We start from the raw sequence: 19,566 nt of genomic DNA, 5'->3' as shown, positions 1-19,566 counted from the left end.
GACTGTGATGGAGATGGAGCCATAGTGATGATCACTGATGGGTGGTTCATGGTGACATGTGAAATGTTGGCTTCCCTTTGCTCACTCTCGCAGTTGTACTTCAAGCAGATCCTGACTGCCCTTGGTCCCAAGTTTCACCTTCTTTTCCTGTCACATTCCATCGTCTGTGGCCATTTGTTGCCTCCACCCATTGCCTCCCAGCTCCAGTCACTGTTTCCAACTTCCCCTCCCCCAGCCAACTCCATCAGCCAATCTACCTCTCCTCAGGGGCAGCAGGGTGGCGCGGCGGCAGAGTTACTGCCTTATAGTGCCAGAGACCCGGGTTCAAAAATCTGACCATTCTGGGTGAATGTACCTTTGGATTTAATGATGATCTTGTAAAATTTGTGGCCACTAATTTTAGACTTCCAAATTCTAAATTAGAATCAACTTCGTGACCTTGCCTGACCGAATCCTTTCACAAAGACTTTCACCCAACCACCTCCCTTTCTCTCTTTTCTAGAGAAAAGAGGCCCCAGTTTTTTTTAATACTTCCTGACAGCTACGAGTAGTTACGATTTTTGGATTTAGTAAAGATGTCACTCTGTGAAATATGACATATGGTCAGGATCTTTCCCCTGGAGATTCAATCTAAAATAGGGCTCCATTTTCTCAGGAAAAGGGTCAGACACTTGAGAATGAGATTAATAGGAATTTCCTTCCTAAGAGTTATACTTAGAATTATCTTTAGACTTTAGAGATGCAGCATAAAATTAGGCCCTTCGGCCCACCGAGTCCGCACCGACCTAAGATCCCCACATATCAATATTACCCGACACACACCAGGGTCAATTTACAATTAACCTACAAACATGTATGTCTTTGGAGTGTGGGTGGAAATCAAAGATCTTGGAGAAAGCCCACGAACTCCGTACAGACAGCACCTGTAGTCAGGATCGAACCCGGGTCTCTGGCGCTGTGAGGCAGCAGCTCTACCGCTGCGCCACCATGCTACCTGTCCCAGATACCTGTGGATGCTTATTCAAAGATTATTGGGCCATTGGGAATCAGGAGTTGTCGAGGCTGGACAGGCAAGTTGAGAGGAAAGATCAGATATCACGTGTTCCTTCTCATGGTGAATCCCACCAGATCACGTTGATTATTTGGCTCAATGATTCTTTATTATCACATGTACCAAGGTTAGGTGAAATTCATCTTTTGCATACAGTTCAGTATAATTATTGCCACACATAAATACAATCCAAGATGAAGTACAGAATTTACAGGAAAATTCCCACCGTATGCTGGAGTCGCCAGGTTTTGGCACCATTTTAAACATCAAAATCCCAGCCTCGGCTGGCCATATAGTCCCAATGCGGCCATCATCTCGATCCGGATCGTCCAGCCTTGCCCGGCCATCTTCACCCCTCAGCCTTCCATCTTCCTCCACCCTCCTCTCTGGTCCTCGGCAATGAGTGGGGACCGGGTTCGGCGGCTCCCTCTACAGGCGGGTGGCCGGTTCTGCAGCGGGCGAGCCAGGCCTGCTGCTGGGGCAGGGCTGTGGTCCATTGGGTCCTTTCCACCATATGGCCCAATGGGTCACAACGGATATATGACATCCAGCAACCTTCCTCCCATTGACTCCATCTACACTTCACGCTGCCTCAGCAAGGCCACCAGCATAATCAAGGACCAGTCTCATCCCGGTCACTCCCTCTTCTCCCCTCTCCCATCAGGCAAGAGGTACAGAAGTGAGAAAACGCACACCTCCCAATTCAGGGACAGGTTCTTCCCAGCTGTTGTCAAGCAACTGAACCATCCAGTCCTGAGCTACTGTCTACCACACTGGAGACCCTCTGACTATCTTTGATCGGACTTTACTGGACTTTATCTTGTACTAAACGTTATTCATGTTATTCCCTTTATCATGTACCTGTACACTGTGGATGGCTCGATTGTAATCATGTATTGTCTTTCTGCTGACTGGTTAGCACGCAACAAAAAGCTTTTCACTGTACCTCGGTACACGTGACATTAAACTAAACTCAAACTCAACTCAACCCAACCCCCACACTTGGAAATGAAAGTGGCCTTAACAATTCAATTGCTTTAACACTGATGTGACCTTAGTTCTTACAGTTATCATCACACCTCAGTCACTGAAATGTGAAGTTTCAAAGTTCTGGTCTGTCCCATATTTTATTGATCATGTCCTTTGTACCTTGAGTTATTTGATAAGGAGAAAATGTCAACGGATATCGTGAGCAGAAAGAACTGTGGGACTACTTCACATAGAGTAAAAAGGTCAGATAAACTTGATTGGGCAAAAAATCTGTTCTCCTATAAAATTCCCTAATTCTGATTAATATTTCTATGAACATACTTTATTTGAGCCAAACATTGGCTAAACTAAGCATGGATATTGATGTCCCTGGCTCCTGGCATTCTCATTCATTGCTGTTGGATGCAAACTCCTTGGTTGCCTCTGACCCATACTCACCTACTCGCTCATGTCTGAAGAAATGGTCTCCAGCCAAAATGCTACCTATTCCTTTTCTCCAGAGATGCTGCCTGACCCGTTGAGTTAGTCCAGCATTTTGTGTCTCAGATATTTGTGTAGGAAGGAACTGCAGATGCTGGTTTAAACCAAAGATAGACACAAAAAGCTGGAGTAACTCAGCGGGACAGACAGCATCTCTGGAGAGAAGGAGTGGGTGACGTTTCGGGTCAGGACCCTTCTTCAGACTGGTTAGGGATAAGGGAAACGAGGGATACAGGCGATAATGTTGAGAGATAAAGAACTATGAATGAAAGATATGCAAAAACGTAACGATGATAAAGGAAACAGGCCATTGTTAGCTGTTTGTAGGGTGAAAACGAGAAGCTAGTGTGACTTGGGTGGGGGAGGATAGAGAGAGAGGGAATGCCGGGGTTACTTGAAGTGAGAGAAATCAAAAGTCATACCACTGGGCTGTGAGCTGCCAAAGCGAAATATGAGATGCTGTTCCTCCAATTTGTGTTTAGCCTCACTCTGACAATGGAGGAGACCTAGGACGGAAAGGTCAGTGTGGAAATGGGAAGGAGAATTAAAGTGTCTGGCAACCGGGAGATCAGGTAGGTTCATGCGGGCTGAGCGAAGGTGTTCCGCAAAATGATCGCCCAGTCTACGTTTGGTCTCGCCGATGTATAAGAGTCCACATCTTGAACAACCGATACAGTAGATGAGGTTGGAGGAGGTGCAAGTGAACCTCTGCCTATCCTGAGAGGACTGTCGGGGTCCCTGGACAGAGTCGTGGGAGGAGGTATAGGAACAGGTGTTTCATCTTCTGCGGTTGCAGAGGAAGGTACCTGGGGAGGGGGTGGTTTGGGTGGGAAGGGATGAATTAACCAGGGAGTTGCGGAGGGAACGATCACTGCGGAAGGCGGAAAGGGGTGGAGATGGGAAGATGTGACTCGTGTTGTGATCCCGTTGGAGGTGGCAACAATTTCAGAGGATTATGTGTTGTATGCGATGGCTGATGGGGTGAAAGGTAAGGGCTAGGGGGACTCTGTCTCTGTTGCGACTAGGGGGAGGGGGAGCAAGGGCAGAGCTGCAGGGTACAGAAGAAACACGAGTGAGGGCCTCATCTATGATGGGGGAGGGGAACCTCTGGTCCCTAAAGAATGAGGACATCTCGGATGTCCTGGTATGGAACACCTCATCTTGAACGCAGATGCAGCATAGACGGAGGAATTGGGAGTAGGGGATAGAGTCTTTGCAGGAAGCAGGGTGGGAAGAAGTGTAGTTGAGATAGTTGTAGGAGTCAGTGGGTTTGTAATATTGGTCAGCCAATAGTCTATTTCCTGCGATGGAGACTGTGAGATCAAGAAAGGGGAGGGAGGTGTCGGAGATGGTCCAAGTAAAATTGAGTGCGGGATGGAAATTGGTGGTGAAGTTGATGAAGTCCATGAGTTCTGCATGGGTGCAGGAGGTAGCACCAATGCAGTCGTCAATGTAACGGAGTAGAGAAGTTGATGGAAGTCCATGATATTTGTGACTGTCCACCAGGGGGCGTATGACATTAAAATCATTCGGGAGAGAAGGAATGAATCTCTCCCGAGATGCTGCCCGACCTGCTGAGTTACTACAGCATTTTGTGAATCTCTCTCTCTCTCTCTCTCTCTCTCTCTCTCTCTCTCTCTCTCTCTCTCTCTCTCTCTCTCTCTCTCTCTCTCTCTCTCTCTCTCTCTCTCTCTCTCTTTCTCTCTCTCTCTCTCTTTCTTTCTCTCTCTCTCTCTCTCTCTCTCTCTCTCTCTTTCTCTCTCTCTCTCTCTTTCTTTCTCTCTCTCTCTCTCTCTCTCTTTTTTTGCTTTTTATGTTGGTTTGTCCACAACTCAATCAATCTCTCAGCCAGATGGCGCTTCATTATAATTTCATCAGGTTAAGCGTAAACTTCCCTTTGCTACCCAAGAAAGGCCTAGCACGTTGCCATTATGAAAACATTATACACTGGCCTGTGGTAAAATCAGAACATGAGATAGAGTAGAGGGCATTCGGCCCTTCAAGCCCATGCCGTTAATCACAAGGTTGTGATTGATCTTCTACCTCAGTACTATTTTTCTGTACTACCTTCATATTTCTCAATTCCTTTCACATCCTCAATTCTGTTTAAAATTAAATCAGGGGTGGCACGGTGATGCAGCAGTAGAGTTGCTGCCTTTAAGCACCAGAGACCCAGGTTCAATCCTGACTACGGGTGCTGTCTGTACGGAGTTTGTTTGTTCTCCCCGAGACCTGCGTGGGTTTTCTCCGAGATCTCCCACATTCCAAAGACGTCCAGGCTTGTAGGTTGATTGGCTTGGTGTAAATGTACATTGTCCCTAGTGTGTGGGATAGTGTTAATGTGTGGGGATCGCTGGTCTGTGCGGTCTGTTTCTGCGCTGTATCTCTGAACTAAGCTAAACTAAACAGTGACTGAGTTTCCACAATATCCTGGGACAGAGAATTCTAAATGTTTACCATCCTCTGAGTGAAGACATTTATCCTCATCTCATTTTAAGCACACACTCTTCCTTCAGGAAGTCCACAGCGCAGATGCCGATTAAAAATAATTCAATTTCCCTCCCTTTTTGTTTGTAGAAACAAAAGAGTTTAGATAGAGAGTTCCAGGGTTCAGGCCAGTGACGAAGAAGAAAAAGTGATTACATTTCCAAAGCAGGATATGTGATATGTGATATTGGACTTGGGGGGCAGAGTTAGCGGGTTTTGGATATAATAATAATAATAATAATAATTTTTATTTGTCATATGTAGGTTGCACAGGGTCAACGATACAATGAAATGTATTTGACAAGACAACGGGTCACCTCAGCAGTAATATTCCAAGGATAAATAAGATTTAGAAAATGGCATTAGTAAGGTAAAAAGACAATATTAAAAATAGGTAAAAAGACAATATTAAAAATAACCAACATATATGATTTGAAATGTGTTTATGAGTTCAGAAGCCTGATGGCCTGATGGTAGAAACTGTTCTTAAGTCTGTTTAGTTTAGTTTAGAGATAAGGCAAGGAAACAGTTCCTTGGGCCCACTTATTCCAAGCCGACCATCAACCATCTGTTCACATTAGTTCTATGTCATTCCACTTTCTCTTCCACTCCCTACACACTGTGGACAATTTACAGAGGGCCAATTGATCTACAACCCCGCATGTCTTTGGGATGTGGGAGGAAACCAGAGCGCCCGGAGGAAACCCACGCTGTCACAGAGAAGATGCAAACCTCACACAAACAGCACCCAAGGTCAGAATTAAACTCAGGTAGCTGGAGCTCTGAGGCGGCGGCTCTACCAGCTGAGCCATTGTGGCACCCTGCAAACTCCACACTGTCAGCACACGTGGTCAGGATCAAACCCGGGTCCCTGGCGCTGTGAGGCAGCATCCCTACCAGCTGCGCCACCCGATCTGTTGCAGAATTTTGCTTTGTACCATCTTTGTACCGTATTTTGCATTATCTATACTGATATTGTTATTCCCATTTGGCTTCTTTCCTGCTCTGCTGTAGTTTGATACCGCTTGTTATGTTACCATTGGAAATCTGGATGTGGTGCAGGTATCAACGAGTCTTCGTAATCCATACTGACAGGCTGGTTCCCTGTTATGTAGCAGTAGTTTGTGGAAAGAAATACCACAAAGAGAAATTAATCTTTACCAAACATGAAATGTGCAGCCTTCTACAAGTAAATCATGTGTTAAATCTGCAGCAAAAAAATACCAGGATCATAACATGAACAAATAGAGTAGGATTTTAATGGAGAATGTATTTTCAGTGACAGGATCAATTCCATCCCAATTAAGAGTCGCACTATCAATACAACGTCATTTTTATATTTACCGAATTTACTGATCATTCATCTACATTAATGATCACAAGAAATACAAAACTATTTAAAATAGGAAACCATACATTTCAGTGCAGCAGGTTACATATTTTAAATCAAAACCCAGTTAATTTAAAAACATTATAAATCTGTCCTTTGGTTTATGTTTAATCAATGAAATAGGGTTGCTTTGAAATATAGAAACAAGATAAATAGGAGCAGGAGTGGGCCACACTGCACTTCGAGCCAACTCGGCCATTCAGTACCTTTGTGTGTGGCTGCTTCAAGCTGTTCGTAGAGCCAAAGCAGGTGGGGACCACGTGTCACTACCTGCTGAGGTTCTACCTGTCCCCGGTGTCGCGAAGGAAGGGCCTGGCGCAGAGGCCGCACAATGTGCCAGTCAGCTGGACATTACCGCACCATCTGTCCTTTGTGGAAAGGTTGTTCCAGAACGACACCTTTGCCCACAAGTCCATCGGGCAGTGGTCAGCACGGAACGTCCTGCAGGCACTGCAGGGGAATGACTCCATGGATCCTGTGGCGTGGTTCCCAGAGCAGACTGCCCAGCTTGTCTGGCAAAATGCCTCATCGCCAGAACTAACCAACAAGCACCAAGACCTGGCTTGGCTGGCGGTGAGGGGAGCCCTCCCAGTCAGATCCTTCCTGTTCCATTTGACTCTTACTACCAGCGCACACTGCCCTCGTGACGGCTGCTATGGAGAGGAGACGGTTGCCCACCTCTTCGCAGAGTGTGGATTTGCAAAGAGGGTCTGGAGAAGGTTGCAAGGGTCCGTGTCATGGTTCATCCTGAACCTGTGAATGGGTGATCGATGGTCAGTGTGAACTCGGTGGGCCTAGGCCCTGTTTCCATGTTGCATCTGTTAATCAGTTTGAACTAGTCAATCAAACCCTCCTGCAATGAAGGCCAACATACCATTTACTTTCTAACTTACAATTATAGCCACTTTCATGCTCTAGGCAGAGTTAGACACATTATATTCAGTTCCCACCTCAAATAGTTGATATGTATTGTGAATAGAGAGGTCACAAGAGTCAAGAGCCAGGTTGAGAGGGTTTAATTGTCATATGTACCGAGAACGGAACAATTGCATTCTTTCTTGCAGCAGCACAACAGGCCTATGAGAACAATACGTGTAGGTAATGTATAATAAATTAAAAATCAGTAAATTAATAACCATAATACTAGTGCACAAAAACCCCCCAACTTCCTTAGTGCAACCAAAGACAGGCCAAAGAAGTTCATATTTGAAGTTAGTGTTGTGTAGTGTTAGTCAGCCTGATATTTGTGGGGGAGAAGCTATTATTGACCTGGTAGTCACTGTTTTCAGACACAAGCTCTGATTCCTGTGGTGTCGCTAAAGCCATTGTCTACAAACGCAAAAAGACCCATATACTCCTATTCCCTGTTTCGTGTCTATTTGCCAATGTTCAACGCAATTGCACTTTACCCCCAATTCTATGTGCTATAATTTTTCACATTAACCTCTATCTGGGTCTTCATTAAAGGCCTTCTGAAAGTCCACATACTCTGTAAGCTAGCAGGCAAAGGGATATCCGCAGAGTGCAAGGCTTTTAACGTGCCATAATGAGAGATCGAGGCAGGTAGGAATAAGTAATCCTACACAATGAGAGAAATTGATGCTCTGGTCAGAAAAAAGAAAACACGAGTCCCTGGAGGAGTAAGTGGGATCAAGGAGGATGCTTAAGAAGGAAATTAGGAAGACAAATAGGAGGCATGAGATTGCTCTGACAAATAAGATTAAGGAGAATCCAAAGAGATGTTATAAGTATATTAAGGGGAAAAGAGTAACTGGAGAGAGACTAGGGCCCCACAGAAACCAAAGTGGTCCTCTGTGTGCAGCCACAGGAGATGGGCAAAGTCCTCAATGAATATTTCTCCTCTATTTTAACCATGGAGAAGGGCATGAAGACTGGGGGGTTTGGGAATGTTAACAGCGATGTCTTGTGATTAGTCGGTATTGCAGTTGAGGATGTTCTGGATATATTAAAACATATGAAGATAGATAACTCTACTGGATCAGATTTACCATAGGAAACTGTGGGAATCTCGAGAGAAAGTTGCAGGAGCTCTGGCTGAGATATATGAAAAGGGATAAGATATACATGCATTTGGGAAGAGAGGGGCCCTGACAAGTGATTAATGATGGAAATTAATGGAGATTAGATGATGTTCGGCAGACATTGTGGGCCGAAGGGCCTGTTCCTGTACTGTACTGTTCGATGGGCAGACTGGTATTAAGCAAAGATGCATCATTGCCCACAACACTTCTTTCAGTTGACCTCATTACTGTATATATATATAGCATTTTTATTTCAAAAATAAACTTTATTCGGAATTAAAATTAAATACTGTACAAAGACTCTTCATACATTCTCAGTGTCTATACAATACAATACAATACAATATATCTTTATTGTCATTGTACCCAGGGGTACAACTATTCAATAGTGCCATACCAGAGCACCACCCCGCCTGAGGTCATCTGTTGCCTATAAGAAAGGTCCCTGACCTGATTTATCCTAGTCTTTTCTCGCCTTCACCTCTTTCTCCTCCTCACCCCCTACTTTCAATTAGAAGAAGGGTCCCGACCCGAAATGCCACCCATCCATGCTCTCCAGAGATGCTACCTGACCCGCTGAGTTACTCCAGCGCTCTGTGTCTATCTGTGTCATAGTGGTGTTATCTTTGTGCCTATCTTTAAAGAGAACACCCTTGCCACTCATGTAGCCCCTTGTGGGGATATTCCTTCCCTTGTTTGTGGGGTGTGCTCACTGGGCTTTGCCCCTCAATATCTGGCATGCATTACATTCGCTAGACTGCATTACAATCCTAGACGGCATGACAATCCTGAAACTGTATTACAATCCCTAGACTGCATTACAATTCCTATAGTGTATTACAATCCCTTGACTGCATTACAATCCCTAGACTGCATTACAATCCCTAGAGTGCATTACAACCTAGACTGCATTACAATCCCTAGACTGCATTACAATCCCGAGACTCCATTACAATCCCGAGACTGCAAATCAATCCCTAGGCTGCATTACAATCCCTAGACTGCATTACAATCCCTAGAGTGCATTACAATCCCTAGACTGCATTACAATCCCTAGAGTGCATTACAATCCTGAAACTGTATTACAATCCCTAGGCTGCATTACAATCCTAGACTGCAATACAATCCTATACTGCATTACAATCCTTAGAGTGCATTACAATCCCTAGACTGCAATACAATCCTAGACTGCATTACAATCCCGAGGCTGCATTACAATCCCTAGACTGCATTACAATCCCGAGACTGCAAATCAATCCCTAGGCTGCATTACAATCCCTAGAGTGCATTACAATCCCTAGACTGCAATACAATCCCTAGTGTGCATTGCAATCCCTAGACTGCATTGCAATCCCGAAACTGCATTGCAATCCCGAAACTGCATTGCAATCCCTAGACTGCATTGCAATCCCTAGACTGCATTACAATCCCTAGAGTGCATTACAATCCCGAGAGTGCATTATCAACTTCAATCACATCTCCTCTGCGCCTCCTCGAATTGTTCCTTTTTATTATGCTTCAGTTTGGTCAATAATGCTTTAATTTTGCATCACATCTGAAAGACTGCGCTTGGCAATGCAGATATCCCAGAGCACTGTATTAAAATGAGTTCTGGGCACCTGCAATCAAATCTCCAGCCTTCAGTTTAAACTCATAATCTTCTTAACTCATAATCACCAGCTAGGCCTCAGCTCGTCGTTATGCGACTGGATCCTGGACTTCCTGCTGGAGCGACCGCAGGCAGTGAGAATGGGCCTGCACCTGTCTTCCACTATCACCCTGAGTACCGGCACACCACAGGGCTGTGTTCTGAGCCCCATGCTCTACTCCCTCTTCACACACGACTGTGTTCCTGCATTCGACACCAACACCATTGTCAAGTTTGCAGACGACACAACGGTGATCGGGCTTATCACCAACGGTGATGAAACAAAATACAGAGCGGAGGTGCAGAACCTGGCGGACTGGTGCTCAGATAACAACCTGTCCCTAAATACCACCAAGACCAAGGAGCTGATCATCAACTTCCGTAGGTCACATAACGGGGAATACGCCCCGATCTCTATCAACGGGGACAGTGTGGAGAGAGTGTCCAGCTTCAAGTTTCTGGGCACTCACATCTCGAAGGACCTAACATGGTCCAATAACACTGCTGCGCTGGTCAAGAAGGCACAGCAACGACTGTTCTACCTAAGAACACTGAAAAAGTCTGGTCTACCCCAACAGCTGCTGACGACATTCTACCGCTGCACCATAGAGAGCATCCTAACGCATGGCATCCCTGTGTGGTACCTCAGCTACACAGAGGCAGAGAGGAAAGCTCTTCAGCGGGTAGTCCATAGAGCTCAGAGGACCATCGGAACACAGCTACCAGACTTGGAGAGCATCTACAACACACGATGCCTCAGAAAAGCCACCAGCATCCACAAAGACTCTTCACACCCCTGCAACAGTCTGTTCGAACTCCTTCCATCGGGCAGACGATACAAGGCCTTCTACGCCCGCACCTCCAGACTCAGGAACAGCTTCATCCCCAGGGCCATAGCTGCTATGAACCGGTCCTGCTGAGCCGGATGGTCACATCGCACAGTGATCCGGCACAGATCTACTTGCACTTTATTCTGTCTTAAAACTGTTACAATTTGTTTCGTTGGGTTGCTGTTGTTTAAATTAACTAAATTATTGCATCGTATGGGAGGCGCATTCCCAATCTCGTTGTACCCCTGTACAATGACAATAAAGATATATTGTATTGTATTATATTGTATTGTATTGTTATGGTCACTGCTTACTATTTGACAAGGGTGTCCCAGCATCTTTAAAGGGGAACTCAACCTAAATGGCTAATACAACTAATAGAGTATATTCTAAACATGACCTAAATCTGGACCATGTAAGTTTGTGGCTCAAAATCAAACCTGAGTAATAAAATACTGCAAAAAAAAACAAACGGAGAAATAAAAGACTTGCATATTCCTCTTAATAAGAAGACTAAATTACAGGAGGACAAGGAACAATAGCAAGGAACAGAAAAAGGTAAAAGAGTGAAGGAGGCTTTCCACTGACCATGACTTGACCCAAAACAATAAATCCCCTACCACACATTTTATAAAAGTCAGCAACATATTGCAAAGATTTAAAACAAAAAAACCCTCTAATTTCCTTCTTGCATGACCCTTGATTTGATTACTACTACTAAATTTGTAATGAGTTGACGCTAACTTTGAAAGCAGCAGTTTGACTCACTGAGTATCATGTGAAAGGGTATAAGAAAAATGCAAGATGGAGATACATGGAGATACAAATGCCAAAATCTCGAGTAAAACACAAAGTGCTAGCGTAACAGCAAGTCAGGCAGCATTTCCAGAGGAATTCTCTGCCACAGAAGGCAGTGGATGCCAATTTACTGGATGTTTTCAAGAGAGAGTTAGATATAGCTCTTAGGGCTAATGGAATCAAGGGATATGGGGAAAAAGAAGGAACGAGGTATTGATTTTGGATGATCAGCCATGATCATATTGCATGGCGGTGCTGGCTCAAAGGGCCGAATGGCCTACTTCTGCACCTATCTTCTATGTTCCCTGGTTCTATTCTATGACATGGATATATGAGGTTTTGGTCAGGGACCTTTCATATTATCCAGAGATGTTGCCTGACCCACTGAGTTACTGCAGTTCCTAGTTTCTACATCTCTGGGGGACATGGATAGGTGACACTTCTTCAGACTCCAGCACTTTGTGTTTTACTCAAGATTCCTGCATCTGCATCTCATTTAAAAAGCATTTGGACAGGTTCAGGGAAAAGGATTTAGAAGGTTATGGGCCAAACGCAAACAGGCAGGTGGGACTAGTGCAGATGGGGCATCTTGGTGGTCATGGGCAATAGACAATAGGTGCAGGAGTAGGCCATTTGGCCCTTTGAGCCAGCACCGCCATTCAATGTGATCATGGCTGATCATTCTCAATCAGTACCTTGTTCCTGCCTTCTCCCCATACCCCCTGACTCCGCTATCCTTAAGAGCTAGCTCTCTCTTGAATGCATTCAGAGAGTTGGCCTCCACTGCCTTCTGAGGCAGAGAATTCCACAGATTCGCAACTCTCTGACTGAAAATGTTTCTCCTCATCTCCGTTCTAAATGGCCTACCCCTTATTCTTAATAATAATAATAATAATACATTACATTTATATAGCGCTTTTCTAAACACTCAAAGACGCTTTACAAGGTTTACTAAAACATAAAAGAAAATAAATAGATAAATAAGTAAACGAACAGAAAAGGAAAAAGAAGGTGAGGTGACGGTCAGTGATTGAAGGCAGTGCTGAACAGGTGAGACTTCAGTGATGTTTTGAATGTGGTGAGTGAGGAGGAGTCCCTGACGGTTTGGGGTAGTGAGTTTCAGAGTGTGGGAGCAGCGATGGAGAAAGCCCTGTCCCCCCAAGATCTGAGTTTGGTCCGGATGGGGGGGGACAGGAGGTTAGCAGCAGCAGAGCGGAGGTTACGGGTTGGAGTGTGTCTGTGGAGGAGGTCAGTCAGGTAGGATGGGGCCAGGTTATGGAGGGCTTTGTAGGTCATGAGGAGGATTTTGTACTGGATTCTCTGGGGGATGGGGAGCCAGTGGAGCTTGTAAAGGACGGGGGTGATATGGTCACGGATCGGGGAGTGGGTGAGTAGACGGGCAGCGGAGTTCTGGATGTGTTGGAGTTTGTTGATGATTTTTGAGGGTGAACCATAGAGGAAGCTGTTGCAGTAGTCCAGACGGGAGGTGATGAAGGCGTGGATGAGGGTTTCTGCAGCTGTGGAGGAGAGGGATGGACGGAGACGGGCGATGTTTTTGAGATGGAAGAAGGCTGTCTTGGTGATGTGTTTGATGTGTTTGTCAAAGGAGAGGGTTTGATCAAAGATGATTCCAAGATTCCGGATGTGAGGGGAGGTGGATACTGGGAAACCATCAATATTGAGGGTGAAGTTGTGGGTGGATTTGGTGAGGGTTTTTGGTCCAATGATGATGATTTCAGATTTATCGCAGTTGAGTTTGAGGAAATTGAATTGAAGCCAAGATTTTATTTCAGTGATGCAGTTCTTAAACTGTGGCCCCTGGATCTGGATCTGGATGTTTCCTGCCTCTAACGTGTCCAACCCCCTTAATAATCTTATACGTTTCGATAAGATCCCCTCTCATCCATCTAAATTCCAGTGTATACAAGCCTAGTCGCTCCGGTCTTTCAACATATGACAGTCTCGCTATTCCGGGAATTAACCTAGTAAACCTACGCTGCACGCCCTCAATAGTTGGGCCAAAGGGCATGTTTTGGTACTGTATGACTCTATCTGCAGTTCATTTGTGGTGTCTGAAGAAGAGTCCCGAACCCAAAACATCACCGATCCATTTCCTTCAGAAATACTGCCTGGCCCACTGGGCTCCTCCAGTATATGTGTGTTTTAAATCAAATGCAAGCTGGTGACAAAAGAAAGATACACAGTGCAGGAGTAACTCAGCTGGTCAGGCAGGAATAACTTAGCCGGTCAGACAGCATCCCTGAAGAACATAGAATGGTTCATTTTTGGGACCCTTCTACAGACTTCTTTAGGCCAAGTAACTCCAGCAGGTCCTTGTTTCTACAAGCCGGTGACGAGTCATGAGAGTTTTATTGTTATATTTGTCCCGAAACAGAACAATGAGTCTGAAGCTCGACCCGAAATGTCATCCATTCCTTCCTTCCAAAAATGCTGCCTGCGTTACTCCAGCATTTTGTGTCTATCTTCAATGAAATTCTTACTTGCAGCAGTATAAGAGATATGTCAACAGATTACACTGCAGACACCATAATAAACAAGAAAAAGTTCAGTATATAAAAAAACAAATATAAAAAATAATCCAAAAAAAGAAAACAATGCCCCAAAGTCTATTTCGTTTGGTGTTTAGTTTGAGCTTGTAGTGGTTAATAGTCCAATGGTAGCTTACAATGTGACCTTCAAGGATGTGGCAATGGGCTTGAAGAGATAATTTCTTCAAAGTAGGCATACTTTGAGAAGATTTTGTAGTGGATTCAAAGTAGGCATGAGGGTCTACACCCGAATTGCCACCTCCCATGTTCTCCACGGATGCTGCCTGACCTGCTAAGTTACTCCAGCACTGTGTGTCCTTCGGGGATATGGATTGTGTTGCTGGTTCCCCCTCCATCTAATAGTGACTATTAGTTTGGGGATTCCCTCGGCGGGCGCTGTATCAATACTGCGGGGAATGGAACAATATTGCGGCTGTATTACTGATACAGAGCCCGGGCCTGGGCTCCTCGGTAACTATGTTGCAGACACTGACACTTGCAGATCCCGGGCCCTGGTCTCCTGTGCATCAATATTGCGGGGACAAACACTGTCCCAGTTGCAGAGGCCGGGCCCTGGCTTCCCAGTGCAGGTGCGCGCTCCCGCCGGCTGCTCTCCCAGGACAATGTTCAATGTGCGCGCTCCCGCGGGTCGCTCCCCAGGACAATGCTCAGTGTGCGCGCTCCCGCCGGCTGCTCTCCCAGGACAATGTTCAATGTGCGCGCTCCCGCCGGCTGCTCTCCCGGGACAATGCTCAGTGTGCGCGCTCCCGCGGGCCGCTCTACTGGGATAATGCTCAATGTGCGCGCTCCCGCGGGCCGCTCTACCGGGATAATGCTCAATGTGCGCGCTCCCGCGGGTCGCACTCCCAGGACAATGCTCAATGTGCGCGCTCCCGCGGGTCGCTCTCCCGGGACAATGCTCAGTGTGCGCGCTCCCGCCGGCCGAGCTACCTGGTGCCAGTCAGTGCGCGCTCTCCCGGGGGGGGCAATGCTCCCTGCGCGCGCTCCCGCGGGACCGCTTTCCCTACGCGCGCCCCCGCTGTCCCGAGGCGCGCCCCGCTGCACGAGCCTCCCCGGACGGGGGGGAGGCGGGAGCCACCGGTGCAGCCAATGAGGCGGTGGGGCGCGCCGCCGTCCGCCAATGATGGGTCGGGGGCGCGCGCGCGCTCCCGCGGGCCTCCCCGGCGCCTTAAAGCCGCGCTTCCGCTGCAACATCGGCCATTTCATCGGCGCCGGCTCGAGTGGTGTTCGGTCGGTTAGACCTCTCTCCGCCCAGTAACGATCACAGCCCGGCGTTTGGAACAAACAAACAAACAAACAAACATCAACCAGCATGGCGTCGGACAAGGTTATCAGCTTCGCCAAGGATTTCATGGCCGGCGGCGTGGCCGCTGCCATCTCCAAGACCGCAGTGGCTCCCATCGAGAGAGTGAAGCTGTTGCTGCAGGTAACCCAGGTCTCCCCCTCCCTCCCTCCCTCCCGTCTCCACACCCGCAGTGGCCAGTGCTAACGCGAACCGAACCGCTCCGCTCCGCTCCGCTCCGCTCCGGGCAATGCGTGCGATGTGCCAGCGGTAACAGGCTTTAAACAAGACGGGAATGCAGACTCCAAGAGGAGGAAGTGTGTGTGTGTGTGTGTGTCGTTTTCAGACCTTGCATTGGAGGGCATTGGATGTAAAATGGAGCTAGCTTCCTCCCAAGCCCATCCCCATCCATCCCTCCCCTCCCCGAGAGCGACAGACTCAGTGCGGATTAAACGTGCAAATAAATGCTCCGCATTCATGCAGGTTGAATATTGCACCCGAGCTGTGTGTGCGTGTGTATCTATCTGTGCGTGTGTATCTATCTGTGCGTGTGTATATCTGTGTGCGTGTGTGTGCGCTTACTGCGCCGAGCGGGTTGTTAAGATGTTTCCGCGTAATGCATTTGGAGACGTCGTGCCCTGTAAAGGAACCAAGGTCGTGGCAAGGAGAAGCCAGGAGCGCGGCCTGTCTTGATGGAGGGATGGAGGGAGGAGGCGCATGTCGGCAGCTGCAGCTCCACCTTCGCTGCTGCATCCTCCCTGGGGGAGAGGGATGCGGGACTAATGGTCGGGCTGGAGGGACCGGCTGGGGTAGAGTAGCCGGGTTGAGGAGGTGGGAGGATCTAGAGAAGAGGAAGCGGCGTCGGGCCCTGCCTGGTCTGACCTTTCCTTTCCTTCCCCTTCGGACGAAGGCCACAGTTAAACAGGCGGATGGTGGTGAGGGAGGGAGGGGAATGGGCTATCAGCGCTAGAGGGGCCGAATGCGCTCGGGTCACGTCTCCTGCAGACTGGAATGTGCGCGCTTCGACTCTCCTCTTCTCCTCTCCACCCAGAGGTTGTCTCTGTCCTACAAGGTCACTTTGTGCACAGCACATACTGTGGTCTTTAGCCGGCTTGCTGCTGTTGTGGCATTGACCGGCTGCCGAAAGTGCGGGGAGAGGGGTTGGATCTGGAGGATACCTGGCCTTTACACACCGTGTGTGTGTGTGTGTGTGTCTGCCCGTGTCTCTTCCTCTCACCCGGTGCATTAAAGGTCCAGTATCCAATTCATCTCCGGTGCTGCCGGAAGGGCAACGTCTGCTAGAACATTGTGCAGCGGGAAGGTCAAATTGTGCCTGGCCACTTGGAAATCGAGTCAGGGTCACCTTAGCTCTTGTGGGCGGGCTTACTGCTTGCTTCCAGCCTTCTGCAGCAGCCACACGGTGTTTATGTATAGATTCCAGGCTGGTCACATCTGGCCTTGGTGCTTGATTTAATGGGCATTTGGTTTTTTTTTCCATAAAGGACACAGTGCTGGAGTAGCTTAGTGGGTCAGGTGACATCTCTGGAGAATATCTGCTGGGTTACTCCAGCACTTTTGTGTAAGCGAGCACCTGCAGTTCCTTGCTTCTACATCTTGACCATGTCTGTTACAGGTGCAACATGCGAGCAGACAGATCGCAGTGGACCAGCAATACAAAGGCATCATTGACTGTGTTGTACGCATCCCCAAAGAGCAAGGTTTCCTTTCCTTCTGGCGTGGGAATTTGGCCAATGTGATCAGATACTTTCCCACCCAGGCCCTCAACTTTGCTTTCAAAGATGTGTACAAACAGTTCTTCCTTGGCGGCATTGACAAGACACAGTTCTGGCGTTACTTTGCGGGTAACCTGGCTTCCGGCGGTGCTGCCGGTGCCACGTCCCTCTGCTTCGTCTACCCGCTCGACTTCGCCCGAACGCGCCTGGCGGTTGACGTCGGCAAATCCGGGGCAGAGCGAGAGTTCTCTGGTTTGGGTAATTGCCTGACCAAGATCTTCAGGTCGGATGGTTTGAAGGGCCTGTACCAGGGCTTCAACGTGTCCGTACAAGGCATCATCATTTACCGGGCTGCTTACTTTGGAATCTACGACACCGCCAAAGGTGAGCCTGGAATCTCCTTGCCCGTTCATCCGTGCCTTTGAGGTGCATGCACCCCATCAGTTTAAAATGTGTTGACCCTCTCTCTTTCCCCAGGAATGCTCCCAGATCCCAAGAACACCCATATTATGATCAGTTGGATGATAGCTCAGTCTGTCACGGCCGTGGCCGGTGTGACCTCCTACCCATTCGACACAGTGAGACGTCGTATGATGATGCAGTCTGGGCTGAAAGGATGTGAGTTTGCTTCTGTTAAATGGCTGCGAGCATGTAGAATATTGTGCATGTTGTTCGTTGGACTTGTGGTACATTCAGTACTGCATATTTCAATTTTATGCATATACCTGGTAGTAGGACATGGACACGAAGTACTGGAGTAACTCATCAGGCCAGGCAGCATCTCTGGAGAACATGGATAGGTGATGCTCGAATAGGGACCTTATTGACATGTGTAGTGAGATACAGCAAAAAGCTTCTTCATTGTCTCCAGAGATGCTGCCTGACCTGCTGAGTTACTGCAGCACTTTATGACCTTTTGTGTACCAACCAACATCTGTGATTCTTTGTTTCTACCTTCTGCTGTTTTGCTGTCTGGTTTTGGTGCACAGGTGCTAATGTTGGCCTTCAGAGGAGGGGTGAAGCCAATGTACAACAGCAAGATCGTGCTTTCAACTGCTGTTCTTGGCAGTGAGGTTTAGATTGTCACTCCAATCAATGAGATTTTGATAAGTGGCTGCTTTGATTTTCCATAGACATAAAATACTGGAGTAACTCAGTGGGACAGGCAGCATCTCTGGAGAGAAGGAATGGATGACGTTTCGGGTCGAGACCCTTCAGTCTGAAGAAGGGCCTCGACAAGAAATGTCACCCCCTCCTCCCCAGAGATGCTGCGTTACTCCAGCATTTTGTGTCCATCTTTGATTTTTCCATACATGCGTTGTATAGATTTTTAGAAACCTCTGCTTTGGGCAAGGGAGGGCAACATTGCTTGGCTGGAAACTGTTATTTGGAGCTTTGAGGGAGTCAACCTTTTTTTCTGCTTCCAGCTGACATCATGTACAAAGGAACAATTGACTGCTGGAAGAAGATCCTTAATGATGAGGGTGGCAAAGCTTTCTTCAAAGGTGCCTGGTCCAATGTGCTGAGAGGCATGGGTGGTGCTTTTGTGCTGGTCTTGTATGATGAATTCAAGAAATATGTTTAAATGGTCACAGACGTCGATGTTGCGTGAACCAGTGTTGTACTTGTAACATATCTTGTACATTCATGGACTTTATCAAATTACACCTATTTATAGGGGCCCATCTGGTAAATATCTGTGGTTTGGGTTATGAAGCGACCTTGTTAAGTGACCACAATCATCCTCTGTACACTTAGTATCATTCCATATGATGGGACTAAATCACTTCATCCAGCTGGCCGGTCTGCTCTTTTTAAATGACTGTAACTAAAAATAAAATTAACAGTGTAAATGGCTGCCGTCGTTATTCGTGTAACTTCTGAGAAAGTATTTGTACATCTTTTCACAGCGTCCGTTTAGCCAGCATATTTGGATGTATGTTGGATTAGCCTGTTTGGCAGTTAATATTCCTTTTCCACATTCCAGGGATGAGTCATGCTTTATCTGAAGGTGTTCCCTGAAATACTGCACACCCTTCAGCTCCCTGTTCTAATAGCCATTCTCTGAGTCAGCAGCTCTGCCACTGTGCTGCATTGTACGCATTATGTATATTATGATTTGATAGCAAGGAAACAAAATGTTTCGCCAAAGATAGACACAAAATGCTGGAGTGCCCCGACTGGTGGGTCGGTTAGCATCTCTGGAGTAGGTGACGTTACGGGGCGAGTCCCTTCTTTCAGACTGAGTCTGGGGGAGTGGGAGAA

General features: G+C 47.1%; 1 protein-coding gene across 1 annotated transcript; it reads left to right on the top strand.

The window, feature by feature from the left end:
- Window positions 1-15,473: 15,473 nt before the first annotated feature.
- On the top strand, window positions 15,474-19,158 carry slc25a5 (solute carrier family 25 member 5). The gene is made up of 4 exons (XM_078412169.1): window positions 15,474-15,712; window positions 17,202-17,685; window positions 17,779-17,919; window positions 18,729-19,158. The coding sequence occupies exons 1-4, from the start codon at window positions 15,599-15,601 to the stop codon at window positions 18,884-18,886; spliced, it is 897 nt and encodes a 298-aa protein (XP_078268295.1). The 5' UTR covers window positions 15,474-15,598; the 3' UTR covers window positions 18,887-19,158.
- Window positions 19,159-19,566: the final 408 nt, after the last annotated feature.

This window comes from Rhinoraja longicauda, chromosome 15 (genome assembly GCF_053455715.1).
Source record: "Rhinoraja longicauda isolate Sanriku21f chromosome 15, sRhiLon1.1, whole genome shotgun sequence".
Lineage (NCBI taxonomy): Eukaryota > Metazoa > Chordata > Chondrichthyes > Rajiformes > Arhynchobatidae > Rhinoraja > Rhinoraja longicauda.
The sequence above is the reverse complement of the archived record's forward strand: the minus strand, read 5'-3'. Positions and strand labels throughout refer to the sequence as shown.

What these genes read in the sequence shown, in the direction of transcription:
- slc25a5 (XM_078412169.1), top strand. Translation starts at nt 15,599, where the DNA reads ATGGCGTCGGACAAGGTTATCAGCTTCGCCAAGGATTTCATGGCCGGC. An exon ending in GAGTGAAGCTGTTGCTGCAG is followed by an intron (nt 15,713 to 17,201) that starts GTAACCCAGGTC and finishes TGTCTGTTACAG; the next exon opens with GTGCAACATGCGAGCAGACA. An exon ending in AATCTACGACACCGCCAAAG is followed by an intron (nt 17,686 to 17,778) that starts GTGAGCCTGGAA and finishes CTCTTTCCCCAG; the next exon opens with GAATGCTCCCAGATCCCAAG.